Source organism: Schistocerca serialis, chromosome 3, assembly GCF_023864345.2.
Source record: "Schistocerca serialis cubense isolate TAMUIC-IGC-003099 chromosome 3, iqSchSeri2.2, whole genome shotgun sequence".
In the NCBI taxonomy this organism is placed as follows: domain Eukaryota; kingdom Metazoa; phylum Arthropoda; class Insecta; order Orthoptera; family Acrididae; genus Schistocerca; species Schistocerca serialis.
Window position 1 is genome coordinate 210,651,486 of NC_064640.1, and position 21,961 is coordinate 210,673,446.

Below are 21,961 nucleotides of genomic sequence, written 5' to 3' on the forward strand. Positions count from 1 at the left end.
CCCGCGTGGCCGCTCCACAGTGTTTAACCCGAAAGATAAGGAAGGCAGATAAGAACAGTGTCAACCCCAGTATTCTTACAAGTGGGGCGCTGTCAGAGGGTTGCCAGAAATGCGGAAACACTGAAAACACAGCACATTACTACGCCTAACGCGGCGTAAAAGCCGTAGAGACAATATTTTTGTCAACTCCCCCTCCTACAGCGTCCAATCAGTCCCTTTGATGTGGTGTCCCCGTTCACCAGGCTACTATTCCAAGACCCACTCGATTTGATCAATGAGAAGTTTGACAGGCCTATCCTGGATCTTTTCAAGGATATTTTAACATAGACTGTCATCCTATGTGGACTCCAATTCTGTGAGCAGACTGAAGGTGTGGCGATCGGTAGCCACTTGTCTCTGGTAGTGCTGAATCTGTTTATGGAGCAGTTCGAGAATGATTCCCTCCCTTACAGCTGCCACCTACCAGCTGAAGTGTTTCTTCAGATATGTTACATCCACCAGACGACCTGATACAATGGAAAAGGAACAAGAAGAAGAGGCCAGGGAGGAAGATTTTTTATTGCATGCAGGGCCTATCTCTGCCAAGATCATCAGAATCATGAAAAAACATGAAACCAAAAGCGTGTTCTACCCACCCTACAAAATCACCAATGGTCAAGGATGATCTGGGTTGAAGAAAACCCGGCATTTACAACGCGCCTAGTGAGTACGGGATGTCTTATATCGACCAAACCACCAGAAGAGTGGACATAAGACGTGAAGAACACCAAAGACATCCGATGCTCGGGCTAGCCTCAAAATCAGCATTAGCAGAACACTGCCTGGAGCATGAACGCACCACGGATTACGATAAAATCAGGATGTCCCAGAAGCCTAGATTCCGAAATAGTGTCATCAATGAAAAAGTTCCCAACTCCAGTAATGAACCTCAGACAACTGCAAGTGTAAATGAAAGGATCATACCACACACACAGAGCACCTTGCGGTGGCCACCGCTGCAAAAGATAGCCACAGCGGGTGAGGACGAGATACGGAGCAACATCGACAACCTGAGACCTCAGGGACTCCACCTTAGGGAGAAGAACTCATACAGACCACCGGACGGCGGTCTCCGCCGCAGTAGGCTGTTTCAGTGGAAGTGGACCGAGTACGGAACACCAGGAGACGGTCGCCATTACGGGAGACAGCCGCCCTGGCCGCGGATCGAATAGGGAGCACCTGTAGCAGTGCGGATACGCGCCTTGTGGTCGCAGACCGAAGAGGGAATACCTGATCCGGAGCAGGCAGCAGACAGTGTTCCAGGCACCGCCTAGGTATAAATATTGGATCCGGGCAGCCAGGCAGACAGATCAGGGAACGTCTGATGAAGACATCGAGTTACGGTGTCGAAATATCGTGTAGTTAAGACTAGGAAAACCGGCAGAACACTTGATCTTAACGGTATGACAACAAATCACCAGGAAAGTCTAAGAGATTACAAGTAAAGGACTCCCTGCAACGGTCTGTGTCATCCCACAGCATCAGTCAGAGACTGGCAGCAGCAATACTAGGGAATTACTGTCCAGTGTTAAGATTGCCTTAAACACCACAACATTTGGAGTGGTGCCCCGACTGGGAAGCATAGACTGCTGATGAATGGCGTCGCATTGTACTTAGCGATATATCATGGTTCTGCACTAACCTAGATGACAAGTGCTGGCAACCAAGAGCTAGGTCACATTCTTGTAATGTTTTGATGAGGCACAGTAGTGTTACTCATTGTGTCATGGTATGAGGAGTATGGTCAACGAATCGACGCACACGTGCGGCCGCACGTGCGTCATGATTCATGTTGACCATACACTCGATCTCCTCCCCCCCCACCCCCCTCCCCTGGGTCCCCTGGTCCCAAGGTCGTCTTCTCCCAGTGATGATAGGATACTCGTTACCAGGTATGTGAGGAGCTTCAGAGATGGTTTCTTCACTTCGGCTTCCAGCATCGTCCACATCAAGGTTATCAATTCCACTATGTGTTCCATTTTCAGAATTCTGCAAACAAATTATCAAACATTAACTCATCTACATCAGAATCGGAAACTGCACCTAGACAACCTCCACAATGTACACTACGAAATAGTGGGGTGTTTGCACAAAATGAGCACCAATAATTATATTTAGTTACAATGGGTGGTGCAAATACATCTTCCACAACTTCCAAAGGATTAACAACTAGTGATATGTTGTCGACACAAAACATTCTATAAATTAGATCTCTGGGTCGTACAGAAAGCATTTCATTTACACACCGCTCACAAATATTTATTCTCCATCTTGAATTCTTCAAGTATGAATTATTGATCTTAATACAATAATACTTCACACTTATTTTGAAAGCACTGTTAAAGAAATTGAAAGGCTCCGTATCATTCATTGCTAATACACATAATTCATTCAAAGGTTTCCTTTCTGAATTACGAAACTTTCTTCCAAACATAGAAGCTTCTATTACAATTTCTCGCAACATAGGTAAATTTTCTGAGTTGTGAAAAATATAATCTGGTGATAAACGATAACGTGAAAGAATATAACTGATTTTTTCATTTCTAAAATATAAAATAATATCCTATTTCAACAGATCCGGAATATTTAAGTCAATTGAATGGAGAGCATTGTCCAGGTGTCCTATTATTACAAATCTGCTCAATTTGTACAAAGTAGAAACCATTTCGTAGTGTACTTCCGAAAAATTCACTAAGTGCAGCTTCGGCGAGGTCAGAGGTAGGCTCAGTGTTCAGTAAGTTGTCAGAAGACATGGTTACTAAGACCCTAACATACCCCTTTATATAGTGCATGGCGCAAATGGCTGTGACCGATTACGCGCGATTTCTTTCTGTCGCCAACCTTTTGCTGGCGTGGGTGCTTGCCCAGATAGCCGGCTTGAAAAGCCAACTATCTCAGCACCACAGCCACACTCGAGTATGGCATCGGGTCACAGATGGTAGTAACTAAGGCAGCTCTGAGAGCACAACGATAAATCGTGGACATCCTACATTCTCGTGTGTCACCTCTCATGCGACAGTATCCTGGTGCTATTTTTCAACAGGACAATGCTCATCCACACATGGTACATGTCGTTAAGAACTGTGAGCACAATGATGAGGTCTTCTTGTGGCCAGAAAGAGCCCAATGTGTCCCAACAGAACATGAATGGTACCAGTTCAAACGTCAGCTCCGTCCTAATGCCAGTATCCAAGACTTCAAGTAGCAGTTACAATAGTTGTGGACCAATTTCACACATGGGTGCAACATCATACTGATAAGTGGGCTCATACTGCCAAGTTATTTGTAAATTTGAGTCAATTTTGTAATCATTGAAATAATATTACATACCCTCTCATCCCATGTAGTGTAATTTTGTTTCCTTCGCCCCCCCTCCACCCCTCTTCTGGGTGCTTCTTTTTTTAATCACAGAGTGTATATTAATCAATATATACAACCTTACAAAAAAATAGAGCATTAGTTAAAATTTTGCTTTTACATTTGATAGTGTACGGTAAATGAGTAAGTGAGAAATTCTATCTTGACTATTTGAAAGCAGCTGTGTTGTGCCATGGAGTACACAGTTCAGCATTTGAGACAAGAGCACTGTGCTGCAGGCATGGAGCATGCGGTGCTGTTCACCATCTACGACGACATGGGCGACGAGCAGCTGAGTGTGTCGCTGGGCAAGGATGTGACACTGCTCTACCAGGACGACGGTGCTGACGGCAGTAACAACTCCATCAGCTTCGGAGTCTCCACTGCCGATGGAGAGTAAGTATACTAAGTTTACTACGCTTGCCTACCATTAGTACTAAACTAGCGACCTAGTTCTCCTCTCAAACCCTTGGATCGATTTCAACCAAACTTGGCAAACAGCAGGCCTCACAATTTCAAAAATGGCTCTGAGCACTATGGGACTTAACATCTATGGTCATTAGTCCCCTAGAACTTACAACTACTTAAACCTAACTAACCTAAGGACATCACACAACACCCAGTCATCACGAGGCAGAGAAAATCCCTGACGCCGTCGGGAATCGAACTCGGGAACCGGGGCGCGGGAAGCGAGAACGCTACCGCACGACCACGAGCTGCGGAGCCTCACAAGTATCAGCACTGTGGGGTTCATATACTCCTAGCCCCAATAGTAGTGCAGACAGGGGAAAACAAAGGGTTTTGCTCAGTCTCTGGCATATAGGCTGCCCTGCGTGACAGGTATGTTATATAGAAGCATATTTTGTTGGAATGGTTTCAGCATGCTTTGTATGGTGGCCTGTATGTCACTGGCAAATAAATAATTTTCAGGCCCCTTATGGGTAGCCTACCCTGCATGGCAGGACTGTTGTGGGGGTAGTATTGACCTGCTTTATGCTATGAATATGGGTGGGTACAAGTTGAGATGGACAGAGGAGGGAAATGACAGAGGGACAGGGAGGAGGAAATCTACAGAAAGAGGAGAGGAGGGGAAAATGCGTGAGGCATGTGGAAGGTGTAGAGGGGTAGTGGGCAGGTAAAACAGGAAGAGGGGGAGGTGGAGATGGAAAGAGAGAGGTAGAGGATATCATTAGAGACAGGAGGAGTAAGATATTGTCAGAGAGAGGGAGTGGAGGAAATGGACAAAGAGAGGGACAGGATGAGATGAAGAGAGAATGAGAATGAGGCACAGGAGATAGACAGAGAGAGGTCAGAGGATGATGTGGACAGTGGAATGAAGAAGTGGACACAGGGAGGAGAGGGATAAGGAGGTGTCTTATGAGTTAAACACATACATGAGCCAAGGGGAAAAGGCTAAAAAAGACTACCAGACTGTTAATGACTGGAAATATGTTGCCTGGTCGTACAAGTCTCGTTTCATATTGTATCGATCGGATGAAAGTATAGGGATATGGAGACAACATCATGAATCCATGGACCCTGCGTGTCAGCAAGAGACTGTTCAAGCTTGTGGAGGCTCTGTTATGGTTTGGGGCATGTGCAGTAGGATTGATATAGGCCTGCTGGTGTGTCTTGATATGACTCTGACAGGTGACAAGTACGTAAGCATCCTGTCTGATCACCTGCATCCATTCATGTCCATTGTGCATCCCAATGGACCCGGACAATTCCAGCAGGACAATGCGACACCCCACACATTCAGAATTGCTACAAAGTGGTTCCAGGAACATTCTTCTGAGTTTAAACACTTCCGCTGGCCGCCAAACTCCCCAGACATGAACATTATTGAACGTATTTGGGATGCCTTGCAACGTATTGTTCAGAATCGATCTCCACCCCCTCGTAGTCTTACGGATTTATGGACAGCCCTGCAGGATTCATGGTGTCAATTCCGTACCTGTAGTTACCCAGGTATGTATTTATGTTTGAATTTATTCCGACTGCATTAGTCTACCCTCTCCTTCCCGCTCTCTTTGCCCATATCCTCCTCCCCCTCACTCTACCGTTCTCCTCCTCCCCCAAATCTGTATCCATCATCTCCTTCCCCCTCTCTGTCGATTTCTTCCTTCCCCTTCTCTCTCCATGTTCCTGGTTCTTACCCCGACAGTATTTCTTCCGTGTACTAAGTAATATTTGTACAAAGTTTGTTTGAAATCGAGCCATGGGTATAGAAGCAGCATTTTGCCCATGGCTTTGCCTGCATACTCACATGTCACATTTACTAAACATATATTTAAAATTTTCTACACATATTTGTTCACGTATTCCACCTACATCTTTAGCGAATTTCGCCCTGCAGTTTTGTTTTCATGCAGCTCAATGTTTGTGACATCATATCTTCATAACTATGTGTCGTACAATGCCATAATTTTGCAGGTACGTCCAGTAGTACGTGTGAATACTATCTGCAAAATATATTGTAAGCAGAATTATTAGTGAAGAAGCAATAAATTAAAAGGTCATGCTTGGCGCAGCAGTTTTACTGCATGAACAGCGAAAATGTAGTAAGCGAAGAACTTTTTTCATCATTTTGTGGAAGGTAGAAGCGAGAAAAATTGTCGCAAAGATCCGAAAATTTGTGTAAAGTTCGTTTCAAGTCACTAAGTGCTCTCATTGTCAAATACTGAATGAACGTAGTATGGCCATCTGCACGTCGTGAGCTGAGATTATTTTCCACCTGCATCCCCGCCCCTTTGAGAGGTAGGTGTTTCTTACCTCCACAGTCGTTCTTTCCCGACAGTGAGTGATGTGCGTACCAAATTTTGTAAAACCAGTCCAGTGGTTTAAGAGGAGGTGTGAAACATACGTATACATGTACCTACATCCATTTTTTGTAATATGCATTGATTCTCTACTAGCTACTAAAAGGAATGTTAGTTAGGGGAACAATCGTTCAACACTACTTCAGAAGTTATTTAACCTTTAAATGGGATTTTTCCTCCGCTGTTTGGTTGAAATCGATGAGTGGTTTAAAGGAATGGTATGCAGACAGGCGACAGCCTCGTAATCGACACAACTTCCCATCTCAGAGCTTTGGGCGACTGTCAGCAAACGGAATCACAATGTAAAATATACAATTAAGGTTTGGCCATGGGTTACACGGTATTTTTGGATCAAGATATTTTACTTCTGTCGCACTCATCCAAGTGTCTCCAATAAACTATTTTTGTAATTATGGGTGTAGTCATACAAGTCTCGCATGTCTTTTTCAGTTTATTTCATTTATTGCACTTAACCTTTCGTAGATGGAAACGTCGCCTTATAAAGTGCGTTTCACCATCAGAACCAACGAAATGAAAAGGAGGTATAAAAATGGGAAGAGTGCAACTAGCAAGTACCCGGTATATAAATTCTGAATCATTTACGAAAGCTTAAGCAAATGGAGTAAACTTACAGAGACATCCAAAACCTGTATGACTACACTGATAATTACACAAAGAAAGATTGGAGACACTTGGGTAAGAATGACAGAAGTAAGTCACGGCCAGTCTTCACATATATTTTTTACAGTATAATTCCATTTGCTAACAGTCGGCCAAAGCTTTGAGAGGGAATTTGTATCGATTACATGGCTTTCGCCTGCCCGGATACGTTCCTGATATTGACGTACTACAGGTTACGTAAAACGAGTCAGTACGGGCAGCTGAATCACCCAGTCTATATGTACAGGGTGGTCAGAAACATAGTCTGCAAAGCTTGTATGTGTGTTTCAGGGTAGGTTGTGCTGAGAAATAATTGTTAAGAAAAAAATTCGATACGTCTCGCTACTTCTGAGTTAATTAACATTAAAGTTAACCAAACAGGCCCTTGCGTGTGCAAATTCGAGCGGCCCGCCGGATATGGTGTCACCAAACGTATTCTTCGTTTGGTTTCCTTAAACCAAACAAGAGAGCGATACAAAAATTGGACAGTCCGCTATCATCTACGTTATGAGGACAACTATCGCTAATTTTATCTTGCGAGCCGCTTGAATCTGCACCCGCAACGGCCTGATTGGCTAACTTCAGTGCTAATTAACTCGGAAACGGAGCACCGTATCGAGTTTTTTAACGATTATTTCTCGGTCCAACCGCCACTGCAACAGCCTTACAAGCTTTTCAGACTGTTTGTGACTACACTATACATATGCTCTCATTTTCATATACTGGATGAATGTAGTCTGACTATTTGCATGTCGTGAGTTACGCTTCGTTTTCACACCCACCCCCATCCCTTTGAGAGAAAGGTGCATTTCCTCTGGTGTTTCGTCAGATAATTGCAACTTAGTTTTTGTAGTTTGTAGCTGGAATCAGCCCATCGTGTCCTTCATGCGACGCCCAATATCGATGAAAAGAGTCGGTTTGTTTGCCGTTAGAAGCAACATTATTTTTAAAAGCGGAATTCTACGTGCCCGTACAGTTGAGCTCTCCCAAATTAGTCTAGTGCGATATTCGTTTCATCGATACGCATTAACAGGGACAGTGGTCCAAGAAGAATAACCAGTACCGCAATGTCCCGCAGTGACTGTTACCGCCATGCAGCAATACTGCTCGATCGCTGCTGGAGTACTCGTTAATCTTCGTGTTTTACTTCCGAATTAATACATCTCGATAGGGCAAATGTTGCCCTAGACTAATATCTGACAGCTGTATCAAACAGGTGCATCCGCTTTAAAAATAATTTGTCTGTAATGGGAAACAAAACAGCAAATTGACGCTTTCCGTCGGCACTTGATATCACATGAAAGACGTGATGAATAGTGATAAAATGCACCTGACAACTCTTAGGAGGGACAATCGATACTTTATTTTAGAGAAAATCAGCAAGTTCGTTACAAATCGTTGTTTATGTTTGATAGTGTGTCATAAATGAATAAATACGAAATTATTCCTTGAATGTTAGAAAGCGGCAGTGATGTATCGCGGAGCACACAGTACCCTAGAGCATATATACAGGGTGGTCCAAAAGTCATTACCCATCGTAACTCACTGATAACATTAAGGTAATCATTTTTGATATAGAAACTACAGAGTGCACTGCCATAATTTTTTTTTTTTTTTTTTTTTGCCAGATACGTGGGGTGTTTGAAAAGTCCGTGCAAAGTCCGAGAGATGACACCACCGGCGCGTATCGAGATCATGTTTAGTTAGTAGCATCTTTGGAAAGAACGCAAACCAAGTTTCAGACATATTGGTCTATTTCTTTGTGTTTGGCATTCGTGTGATTCAAGGTAGTCGAGTGATTGTCAAAAAATGGACGAAAAAGAATTTCGAGTGGTGATGAAACATTACTTTAGGAAAGTTAAAACGCTTCAGGAGACTAAAGAGAAGCTTGATAAACATTACGGCGACTCTGCACCTTCGATTAGAACAGTTTATAAGTGGTTTCAAAATTTTCAGAGTGGCCATATGGGCACAAGTGATGCTGAACGTTCTAGACGCCCTGTGGAGGTTACGACTCCAGAAACAATTGATAAAATCCATGATATGGTGATGGACGACAGAAGAGTTACAGTGCGTGATATTGCTAGTGCTGTGGGCATCTCGAATGAACGGGTACATAATATTTTTCATATACATTTGGACATGAGAAAGCTATCCGCAAGATGGGCTCCGCGATTACTCACGCTTGACCAAAAACGGAATCGTGTGAAGTGTTGCAAGGATGGTTTGCAGCTGCTCAGGAAGAATCCGCAGGACTTTGAGCGTTGTTTCGTCACTGTGGATGAAACATGGATACATTACTATACTCCTGAGACCAAACAACAATCTAAGCAGTGGGTTACCAAGGGAGAATCTGCACCAAAAAAGGCGAAGACCATTCCTTCGGCCGGAAAGATTATGGCGAGTGTCTTTTGGGATTCTCAAGGAATAATACTCAACGACTATCTGGAAAAGGGTAAACTATTACAGGTGCATATTATTCATCGTTATTGGACCGTTTGAAAACCGAGCTGCAAGAAAAACGCCGGCGATTGGACAGCAAAAAAGTCCTTTACCATCATGACAATGCACCAGCACACACCTCAGCAGTTGTGGTTGCAAAATTAATGGAAATAGGATTCCAACTCATTTCACATCCCCCCTATTCTCCAGACTTGGCTCCCTCCGAGTACTATTTGTTTCCCAATTTGAAGAAATGGCTGGCGGACAAAGATTTTATTCAAACGAGGAGGTGATTGCAACAACTAATAGCTATTTTGCAGACTTGGACAATTCCTGTTATTCGGAAGGGATCATCAGATTATAACAGTGTTGGACGAAGTGTATAAGCCTAAAAGGAGACTGTCGAAAAATAAAGGTTTACCCAAACACGTAAGTAGTTTTTATCTTTGCACGGACTTTTCAAACGCCCCTCGTAATTATTGCTAGAAACACCAGAGTTTACTGCTACCTGATCAAACATCATTGACATTGTTCGTTATTGGTTCTAGCCTATTGTAAATATGTTTCCTAATGAAGAAAGAGTTTTGCTTTAAGAACGTGGTATCAGTTAATAATAAATGAGTGGAATTATAATTTCAACACTGTTCCACCTACAAGGAAGGCTGTCTCAACTTGCGGAAATATTTTGCGGAAAGCGGAGCTACAGTGTATTGCCACAGGTTAGGTATGCCGTTACAAGTGATTGAACTAAGCTTAAAGTTGTAGAAGCTGTTATCCAGAGCGCTAGAAGTCTACTCGTAATCTGTCTCTCGAACAGGATATTTCTAGAAGTTCTGCGCCGAGAGTTTTAGATAAACCCTAATTCGAACATTACGTACCTCATCTCATAAATGGGCTATTGGACGACGATCCTGATCGTAGGCTTCAGTTTTGCGAGACAGTGTTACATGAATTTAGAGAAGGTGATAATGAGTTGTTTTGTAAGATAATTTGGAGTGATGAGGCAACTTAACTTTCAGATTATCAGGTCATTTCAAAAGGAAATTGTACGTCTTGGTATACAGAGAACGAAAGATTTGTTTTTAGAGGCAGTTAAATCAGCCAGCTGTTAACGTATGGGATAGTATCTCATGTCCGGAGCAACTGAGCCTCTGTTGTCTGATGTAAGAGCAATTGGAGAGAACTACCTGAAAATGTTGACAACCTATCCCATTCTGGGATTACAAATAACCTACGACGACTTCATCTCACTTTACTCTCAACAAGATGCCCCGGCGCATTACGCAACAGCTGTGCGAAACTGCGTTGGCGAAGTATTTGGAGGGGAAAGTTATTGGACGTCGAGGGGCAACAAAAACGCCACCCAGATCTCCTGCCCGATACCTACGGTTTTCTTCTTTTGAGGGTATTTCCTAACCTGTTGCACATTCCTTCCACCTTTCAGCTGTCCGTTATTTGCTGTGTAAGTACTAGGAATAAATAATTAATACTGTACATAAATTTGTTATTATCCGCGAAGATATAATTTATATCGGTTCTGTTAGATTCCCATATAATAGTTTTAAAAGCAAAGAATAAATAAATACATAAATAAATAAATTCTGCATCCTGACGGTCATAACACTGGTTCTACCCTTCGGATCCAACCCGTGGACATGTTTAATTATTCACAGGAATATGAAGGCATACTGTTGCTACACTGTTCGAGTCCATGGCTTGGAAGTATTCGGACGGTGACGTCTAAACAAACCTGAGAACGACTTCATACAGCTTCCACACGTCTTCTGTCAAACTAAGGCCCCTTCCCCTAGTCCTCTGTTTAGCGTACAGATTACGCGTCGTATCATAAAACGCAAGTAGGCCACTACATGTAATGCTAATCGACCATAGAAATCGCTGTCGCCTTCTGCTAAACTAAATGAGACTGATGTTTCTCTTTCACTCCAGGGACGGAAAGTAAAACATGAAAAATGAAAAAAAAAACACTTTATCTTTCATCATTAACTTGCACAAGACCTGTGGTATCGTTTTTATAGAGAGACGGGAGAGTCACCTTTAACTTCGTGGTACCACGCCATGATTTTATAATTATACAGATACAAGGAAGCTTCGTGTTTTGGTCTCACTATTATGAAGGCTGTTTTTGTGAGCAAAGCACGACTGTGTAGCTAGCCACTTTTTCGCACAAAGGTATTTATTCTTCAGTGATGCCATTAGGTGCGTTGTTAAGGCAGACTTCAACGCAGTAGCGAAATACAATGATTTCAATACTATACGAAGCAATGTTTGAAGCTTTTGGCAAATACCCAGCACTACATGAATTCGATCAAATGAGCAGTACAGATATTCGTCTATGCGCTGAACACCCGTATAGCTGATTGCGCTAACGTACACATGGTGACTCTAAAATGACAAAACGTGTCTGTTAAACTGGCTGCTGCTGAATTCCTTAGCACCCGTGTAAAGGGGCGTTTATTTTCTCTTCGTTATGTTGGAATGACAAAGAAGACCTGTGGTTCCAACGCACTATGCTATAAGTGCTCAGTGATAGCAGCGCCAACAAAGACGCTCTTTTAATCCCGTAACACCTGTGTAAATTTCTAGATAAAAGATAAAAATCAAATAGCTTGGCGCTTTAGAGGTACTCGAAATACTCTGGAGAGAGCAGCTTTATGCAGAGAGAGTGCCGCTCTAAATCAGTTACCTTCCAATTATTAGCACAGCATTGGTATGATGCGAATTTGCGACATTCGGCACTAAGGGGTTAAGATAGCTTTCTCCTCAAGCTGTTTGTAACACTGTTATATTCCGTTACGTGTTGACTGACAACGTCAATATACAGGGGATAGGAAAAATAATGTGAACACTTGTACTTGGGAATGTTTCATTAATAATGGGTTGGACCCCCATTTGCCCGTAATACAGCTGCGATTCTTCTTAGAATACTGGCATATAATGATATAATGATTGTATAGTCTCCAGCGGAATGTTTTGCCACCCTTCGATCAGAACCTCTTATAACCCCTGTAGTGACGAGGGAGGCAGAAATATGCTCCGGAGTCTGCGCTCCAACGCGGCCCACAAGGGTTCCATCGATAATCTTCAAATCCGGGGACTGTGCTAGCCAGGGAAGACGCTGCATTTCAGTTGTATGCTCCTCATATCACGATTGTACTTTCCTGGCTGTGTAAATCGGTGCATTACCGCCCTGAAATATGGCATCATTGTTGGGGCACAACATTTGAATCATGGTGTGCACCAGTTCACCTAAAATGTTCACATAATCGTTGGCTGTAACACGGCCTTTGAGAGTAATGATGGGACCATCAGAATACCATGATATGGCTGTCCACACCATCACACTTCCACCTCCATGCTTAACCGTTGGAATCAAGCAATCAGGATTGTGGGCTTCTTGTAGCGTTCTCCAGACGTAAACCCGGCCCTATGTTCGAAATAACGAAAACGTTGACTCGTTTGACAATATGACGTGTTTCCACTGATCAGCCATCCAGGATTTATGCCCCTGACACCATGTTTTACGCTACTTTGCGTTAGTTGTCATCATTAATGGTTTCGGTATAGCAGTTCAACCATATAGAATTCTCGGCGGACACTGTCGCCAGATACGGGGTCTCGAACATGGCTGTCGAGGTCTACAGTCACTTTAGCCGCCGTCTTTTTATGTTGTTTTGACACAATTCGTGTTAGCGTATGACGCTCTCTATCATTTAGTTTTGATTTGCGCCAACTATTACGTTTACGCGATAATGTCTTTCCATTTTTGTGTAGGCTGTCACGACTGTTGAAACAGTTGCTCTTGAAATATTCAGTGACTTGGCTGTCTTGTTTACTGATGCTGCAGTTAATCGGCCCCCCACAACCTACCCTCGTTGGAACTCTATTAAGTCTTTCATTGCACTTCGATCTCGGTCTCTGAATACAAATACGAAGTGTGCACTACTGTTGAACAACCTGCACTGATATACTGAACACGCACAGTCCAGCGCGACACATGCCTTAACTGCGTTGTTGACCGTCAAACACAACCATCCCATTATTATCACTGTTCACATTATTTTGCCTATTCCCTGTACATTACATTCCACTGCAGTTCTCCGTTCATAATGTTATAATTTCATAACTACCGTTGACGTTCATGAGCACGCACATGAAAATCTTAACATCACAACAGTGCCCAAAGATCTCCCTCCCTCCCCCCCCCCCCCCCCCCAAGTGATATGGTGCTGGAGTTCTTCATGCAGAACTGTTGCTGACAGATCAGAGCTCACAGTTGCAAGACTGAGCCGCCAACCTGTTGCTTCAAATGCTGCGTAACTGCTTTGGCTCCCAATTACGTGAAGGCAGTACGTTCGGTGCTTTAACACTTTACTTGCAAGAGGCATTTGAAGCACATCAATCAAGAGATACTTTGAGTAAGCACAGAATCAGGAATATTTTCATCAAACTGTAGATACAGCAGGCGTACGTTATCGGGGTTCTAAACACATGCATGTCACTTTTATTTTCACAATTCCGTCTTGATCACATAGATTTCTTTACACTTTATGACCGATTTCGGCTTATCGCCATCTTCAGATCGTTAAAAGATTCTGATATAAAGCCGAAACCGGTCATAAAGTGTAAAGAAATCTATGTGATCAAGACGGACTTGTGAAAAAAAGTGCTATAAATAAAATGATCGCGGACTGATTTACAGACTTTATGTCTTCAATTGATAACACATGTATGTGTAGGGAGTGAATCATCGTTCTGTTCCAGCGAGTACATTATTCGAAAGTAATATACCTCCATCGTATCCATTTTACTTCGCTATAAAGTCCATTAAGGGGCTCTGGAAAGGCTCAAAATCATGAAAAGTTCAATTTTTACTTTTTTGCGTTTTCTGAATCTGCAGACTATTACCTTTTAATAGATACAGGGTGTTTCAAAAATGACCGGTATACTTGAAACGGCAATAAAAACTAAACTAGCAGCGATAGAAATACACCGTTTGTTGCAATATGCTTGGGACAACAGTACATTTTCAGGCGCACAAACTTTTGAAATTACAGTAGTTACAATTTTCAACAACAGATGGCGCTACAAGTGATGTGAAAGATATAGAAGACAACGCAGTCTGTGGGTGCGCCATTCTGTACGTCGTCTTTCTGCTGTAAGCGTGTGCTGTTCACAACGTGCAAGTGTGCTGTGGACAACATGGTTTATTCCTTAGAACAGAGGATTTTTCTGGTGTTGGAATTCCACCGCCTAGAACACAGTGTTGTTGCAACAAGACGAAGTTTTCAACGGAGGTTTAATGTAACCAAAGGACCGAAAAGCGATACAATAAAGGATCTGTTTGAAAAATTTCAACGGACTGGGAACGTGACGGATGAACGTGCTGGAAAGGTAGAGCGACCGCGTACGGCAACCACAGAGGGCAACGCGCAGCCAGTGCAGCAGGTGATCCAACAGCGGCCTCGGGTTTCCGTTCGCCGTGTTGCAGCCGCGGCCCAATGACGCCAACGTCCAAGTATCGTCTCATGCGCCAGAGTTTACACCTCTATCCATACAAAATTCAAACGCGGCAACCCCTCAGCGCCGCTACCATTGCTGCACGAGAGACATTCGCTAACGATATAGTGCACAGGGTTGATGACGGCGATATGCATGTGGGCAGCATTTGGTTTACTGAAGAAGCTTATTTTTACCTGGACGGCTTCGTCAATAAACAGAACTGGCGCATATGGGGAACCGAAAAGCCCCATGTTGCAGTCCCATCGTCCCTGCATCCTCAAAAAGTACTGGTCTGGGCCGCCATTTCTTCCAAAGGAATCATTGGCCCATTTTTCAGATCCGAAACGATTACTGCATCACGCTATCTGGACATTCTTCGTGAATTTGTGGCGGTACAAACTGCCTTAGACGACACTGCGAACACCTCGTGGTTTATGCAAGATGGTGCCCGGCCACATCGCACGGCCGACGTCTTTAATTTCCTGAATGAATATTTCGATGATCGTGTGATTGCTTTGGGCTATCCGAAACATACAGGAGGCGGCGTGGATTGGCCTCCCTATTCGCCAGACATGAACCCCTGTGACTTCTTTCTGTGGGGACATTTGAAAGACCAGGTGTACCGCCAGAATCCAGAAACAATTGAACAGCTGAAGCAGTACATCTCATCTGCTTGTGTAGCCATTCCGCCAGACACGTTGTCAAAGGTTTCGAGTAATTTCATTCAGAGACTACGCCATATTATTGCTACGCATGGTGGATATGTGGAAAATATCGTACTATAGAGTTTCCCAGACCGCAGCGCTATCTGTTGTTGAAAATTGTAACTACTGTAATTTCGAAAGTTTGTCTGCCTGAAAATGTACTGTTGTCCCAAGCATATTGCAACAAACGGTGTATTTCTATCGCTGCTCGTTTAGTCTTTATTACCGTTTCAAATATACCGGTCATTTTTGAAACACCCTGTATATAATTTATTCAATTCCGAAGACTACAACTATTTTTAAATTTTTTTTTAAATGTGTTCTACATTGGCGTGACCCACTGTGGCGCTGTTAAACTGCTGTCAAATGGTGTTATTATTAACGTCCGTGTTCATCAGGTACATTTTAGTCTGCCTCATGCAATAATGGAGGTGATAAAACCTATTTTCAGAGACTTAGCAGCACCTGAACTGTTGAAAAAGTGTATTCACGGAAAAACTCAAAACCCCAATGAAAGTGTAAATAGTGTTATATGGTCGAGAATCCCCAAGACTGTATTTGTTGGAATAGAAACACTTCACTTTGGTGTGTATGATGCTGTTGCGACTTTCAATGATGGCAACATTGTAAGGTGCAAGGTATTTAGAAATATGGGAATGAAGATAGGTTCTAACATGGTACGAGCGATGCTTGCTTTAGACAAGGAACGCCTTCGGGCTGCAGACAGGGCTGTAAAGAGTCTAGAAATACAAGCAAGAGTAAACAGGAGGAGGAACAAGAGGAAGCTGGAGGAGGAGTTTGCAAAGGATGAAGATAATCCATCCTATGGACCTGGAATGCACTAAAAAGTTAATCCAATCTTTGTCGCTCGATTCCCAAAACTTTTATTTTCTCATACTAATTACATGTTTTCTAAGGATCTTCCAAACATATTTGTTTCAAACTTTCAGTAAATGTTACACAGTACCTTCTGCATAATTTAACACAGCCTTTTTCCAAAAAAACTGTATATTTTTGAATATATAAATAAAAAATTGCTAAAAAATGTTGTGAATTTTCATTACAATTGAAAAAAAATCATCTTTAATAACTGAACTAAAATTTTGTAAAATCCCTGTGTTAAGTTGTAGCCCATATTCCAATAAATAATCTGTAAAAAGTTCAACTTCCTACCTCAAATACTTTGTGAGGAAAGATGTAATTTATAAGCATTATTTTAACATTGCAAGTATAGGATGTTCCGGAGCCCCTTAAATGTACAGCGATTGGACGAAATAATACGATCAGCCTGGTATAAATCTCAGTTTGAAACTAACAGAGATATCCGCAAGTACAACACTACAAGGAAAACTAACTTGCATTTCGATTGAATGAATCTAACTTTGGCAGAGAAAGGTGTGAAATATACAGCTGCAAAACTCTTTGACAATCTACCAATGGAAATAAAATGTCTGACAGCAGTTCTTTCAAATGTAGATTGAAGATGTTTCTCTTCAACAACTTCTTCTTTACCAAAAAGAAGTTCTTGAAGTGTTTGTGTGTGTGCGTGTGTGTGTGTGTGTTTTCTATGTTCGTTCTGTTGACATGATAATGTATATCATGAATATGACCTTCAGAACAAGTAACTGACTTAGTAACTAAAAATCTCAGTCCAGAAGTTTGTTTTCGACGTGTTTACATCTACATCTACATCTACATTTATACTCCGCTAGCCACCCAACGGTGTGTGGCGGAGGGAACTTTAAGTACCACTGTCATTACCTCCCTTTTCTGTTCCAGTCGCGTATGGTTCGCGGGAAGAACGACTGTCTGAAAACATCCGTGCGCGCTCGAATCTCTCTAATTTTACATTCGTGACCTCTTCGGGAGGTATAAGTAAGGGGAAGCAATATATTCGATACCTCATCCAGAAACGCACCCTCTCGAAGCCTGGCGAGCAAGCTACACCGCGATGCAGAGCGCCTCTCTTGCAGAGTCTGCCACTTGAGTTTGGTAAACATCTCCGTAACGCTATCACGCTTACCAAATAACCCTATGACGAAACGCGCCGCTCTTCTTTGGATCTTCTCTATCTCCTCCGTCAACCCGATCTGGTACGGATCCCACACTGATGAGCAATACTCAAGTATAGGTCGAACGAGTGTTTTGTAAGCCACCTCCTTTGTTGATGGACTACATTTTCTAAGGACTCTCCCAATGAATCTCAACCTGGTACCCGCCTTACCAACAATTAATTTTATATGATCATTCCACTTCAAATCGTTCTGCACGGATACTCCCAGATATTTTACAGAAGTAACTGCTACCAGTGTTTGTTCCGCTATCATATAATCGTACAATAAAGGATCCTTCTTTCTATGTATTCGCAATACATTACATTTGTCTATGTTAAGGGTCAGTTGCCACTCCCTGCACCAAGTGCGTATCCGCTGCAGATCTTCCTGCATTTCGCTACAATTTTCTAATGCTGCAACTTCTCTGTATACTACAGCATCATCCGCGAAAAGCCGCATGGAACTTCCGACACTATCTACTAGGTCATTTATATACACTCCTGGAAATGGAAAAAAGAACATATTGACACCGGTGTGTCAGACCCACCATACTTGCTCCGGACACTGCGAGAGGGCTGTACAAGCAATGATCACACGCACGGCACAGCGGACACACCAGGAACCGCGGTGTTGGCCGTCGAATGGCGCTAGCTGCGCAGCATTTGTGCACCGCCGCCGTCAGTGTCAGCCAGTTTGCCGTGGCATACGGAGCTCCATCGCAGTCTTTAACACTGGTAGCATGCCGCGACAGCGTGGACGTGAACCGTATGTGCAGTTGACGGACTTTGAGCGAGGGCGTATAGTGGGCATGCGGGAGGCCGGGTGGACGTACCGCCGAATTGCTCAACACGTGGGGCGTGAGGTCTCCACAGTACATCGATGTTGTCGCCAGTGGTCGGCGGAAGGTGCACATGCCCGTCGACCTGGGACCGGACCGCAGCTACGCACGGATGCACGCCAAGACCGTAGGATCCTATGCAGTGCCGTAGGGGACCACACCGCCACTTCCCAGCAAATTAGGGACACTGTTGCTCCTGGGGTATCGGCGAGGACCATTCGCAGCCGTCTCCATGAAGCTGGGCTACGGTCCCGCACACCGTTAGGCCGTCTTCCGCTCACCCCCCAACATCGTGCAGCCCGCCTCCAGTGGTGTCGCGACAGGCGTGAATGGAGGGACGAATGGAGACGTGTCGTCTTCAGCGATGAGAGTCGCTTCTGCCTTGGTGCCAATGATGGTCGTATGCGTGTTTGGCGCCGTGCAGGTGAGCGCCACAATCAGGACTGCATACGACCGAGGCACACAGGGCCAACACCCGGCATCATGGTGTGGGGAGCGATCTCCTACACTGGCCGTACACCACTGGTGATCGTCGAGGGGACAATGAATAGTGCACGGTACATCCAAACCGTCATCGAACCCATCGTTCTACCATTCCTAGACCGGCAAGGGAACTTGCAGTTCCAACAGGACAATGCATGTCCGCATGTATCCCGTGCCACACAACGTGCTCTAGAAGGTGTAAGTCAATTACTCTGGCCAGCAAGATCTCCGGATCTGTTCCCAATTGAGCATGTTTGGGACTGGATGAAGCGTCGTCTCACGCGGTCTGCACGTCCAGCACGAACGCTGGTCCAACTGAGGCGCCAGGTGGAAATGGCATGGCAAGCCGTCCCACAGGACTACATCCAGCATCTCTACGATCGTCTCCATGGGAGAATAGCAGCCTGCATTGCTGCGAAAGGTGGATATACACTGTACTAGTGCCGACATTGTGCATGCTCTGTTGCTTGTGTCTATGTGCCTGTGGGTCTGTCAGTATGATCATGTGATGTATCTGACCCCTGGAATGTGTCAATAAAGTTTCCCCTTCCTGGGACAATGAATTCACGGTGTTCTTATTTCAATTTCCAGGAGTGTATATTGTGAAAAGCAATGGTCCTATAACACACCCCTGTGGCACGCCAGAGGTTACTTTAACGTCTGTAGACGTCTCTCCATTGATAACAACATACTGTATTCTGTTTACTAAAAACTCTTCAATCCAGCCACACAGCTGCTCTGATATTCCGTAGGCTCTTACTTTGTTTATCAGGCGACAGTGCGGAACTGTATCGAACGCCTTCCCGAAGTCGAGGAAAATAGCATCTACCTGGGAGCCTGTATCTAATATTTTCTGGGTCTCATGAACAAATAAAGTGAGTTGGGTCTCACACGATCGCTGTTTCCGGAATCCATGTTGATTCCTACAGAGTAGATTCTGGGTTTCCAAAAACGACATGATACTCGAGCAAAACACATGTTCTAAAATTCTACGACAGATCGACGTCATAGATATAGGTCTATAGTTTTGCGCATCTGCTCGACGACCCTTCTTGAAAACTGGGACTACCTGTGCTCTTTTCCAATCATTTGGAACCTTCCGTTCCTCTAGAGACTTCCGGTACACGGCTGTTAGAAGGGGGGCAAGTTCTTTCACGTACTCTGTGTAGAATCGAATTGGTATCCCGTCAGGTCCAGTGGACTTTCCTCTGTTGAGTGATTCCAGTTGCTTTTCTATTCCTTGGACACTTATTTCGATGTCAGCCAGTTTTTCGTTTGTGCGAGGATTTAGAGAAGGAACTGCAGTGCGGTCTTCCTCTGTGAAACAGCTTTGGAAAAAGGTGTTTAGTATTTCAGCTTTACGCGTGTCATCATCTGTTTCAATGCCATCATCATCCCGGGTGTCTGGATATGCTGTTTCGAGCCACTTACTGATTTAACGTAAGACGAGAACTTCCTAGGATTTTCTGTCAAGTCGGTACATAGAATTTTACTTTCGAATTCACTGAACGCTTCACGCATAGCCCTCCTTACGCTAACTTTGACATCGTGCACTTACAATGCACCGACGTCTTTTAGTTCCCCTTTGTATTTTATTATGTCTGAAATCGGTGAACTTTGTAATGTTGTGTTGATCTACTGTCAAGAGAATCTTACAAACTGCCAATGAAGGTAAACTGTCAGTGACAATTTAATTGACACATCCGCGACAATAGAGGAGACTTGAGCTATTGTATTGTAATGTTCATTTATTTAAGTAATCCACATCTACATCTACACTCCGTAACCGTGTCCCCAGTTCCCCGTTGCATTTGTGAATGGCGCGTGGGAAAATGATGCTAAACCTCCGTATTAGCTGTAGTTTCTCTTTGTGATCATTTCGCGAGACGTATGTGGGAGGAAGTAATATGTCGCCCAGCTCTTCCTAGGACGTACTCTCTCGAAATTTCAGTAGTAAACCTCTCCGTGATGCACAACGGCTGCCTCGAAGCGTCTACCGTTGGAGTTTGTTGGGCACCTCTGTCATGTTGTAACGCCAAATAAATGACGCTGTGAAGAAGAGCACCGTCCTTCGTTGGATCTTCTCTACCTCTTCTGTTAAACCAACCTGGCAAGGATCCCAGTCTGACGAGAAATTGGTCGAAAAAGTGTTTTACAAGCCACTTATTTCGTGGATGAATTACATTTCCTTAAGATTCTCCCAATAAATGTCAGCCTGACATACAGTTTGTTGTATGTAGTACTTCCACTTCCGGTCGTTCCACATGGTTGCTCCTTGATATTTTACGATAATCTCTTATTTCCACTGATTTGTCATGACTCCAGTGGTAGTTATTTCCTTCACCTATTTATGCTCCGTAGGGTACATTTATACTGCCTGACAAAGGTGAAGCAATAAAAAGGCATCATCGGATATTAGCATAACTTCATACACGTAGATATCACGGCAGGTATGTACAGGGCTATTACAAATGATTGAAGCGATTTCATAAATTCACTGTAGCTCCATTCATTGACATATGGTCACGACACACTACAGATACGTAGAAAAACTCATAAAGTTTTGTTCGGCTGAAGCCGCACTTCAGATTTCTGCCGCCAGAGCGCTCGAGAGCGCAGTGAGACAAAATGGCGACAGGAGCCCAGTAAACGTATGTCGTGCTTGAAATGCACTCACATCAGTCAGTCATAACAGTGCAACGACACTTCAAGACGAAGTTCAACAAAGATCCACCAACTGCTAACTCCATTCGGCGATGGTATGCGCAGTTTAAAGCTTCTGGATGCCTCTGTAAGGGGAAATCAACGGGTCGGCCAGCAGTGAGCGAAGAAACGGTTGAACGCGTGCGGGCAAGTTTCACGCGTAGCCCGCGGAAGTCGACGAATAAAGCAAGTAGGGAGCTAAACGTACCACAGCCGACAGTTTGGAAAATCTTACAGAAAAGGCTAAAGCAGAAGCCTTACCGTTTACAATTGCTACAAGCCCTGACACCCGATGACAAAGTCAAACGCTTTGAATTTTCGGCGCGGTTGCAACAGCTC

The 21,961-nt window shown here is 43.8% G+C and overlaps 1 protein-coding gene across 1 annotated transcript in view; it reads left to right on the forward strand.

The window, feature by feature from the left end:
- LOC126469929 (collagen alpha-1(XI) chain-like) overlaps positions 1 to 21,961 on the forward strand; it is a 546,479-nt gene that overhangs the window by 270,896 nt on the left and 253,622 nt on the right. Inside the window, exon 3 of the mRNA XM_050097326.1 lies at positions 3,636 to 3,792. Within this exon, the coding sequence (XP_049953283.1) occupies positions 3,636 to 3,792 (157 nt within the window). The remainder of the gene's footprint in view (positions 1 to 3,635; positions 3,793 to 21,961) is intronic.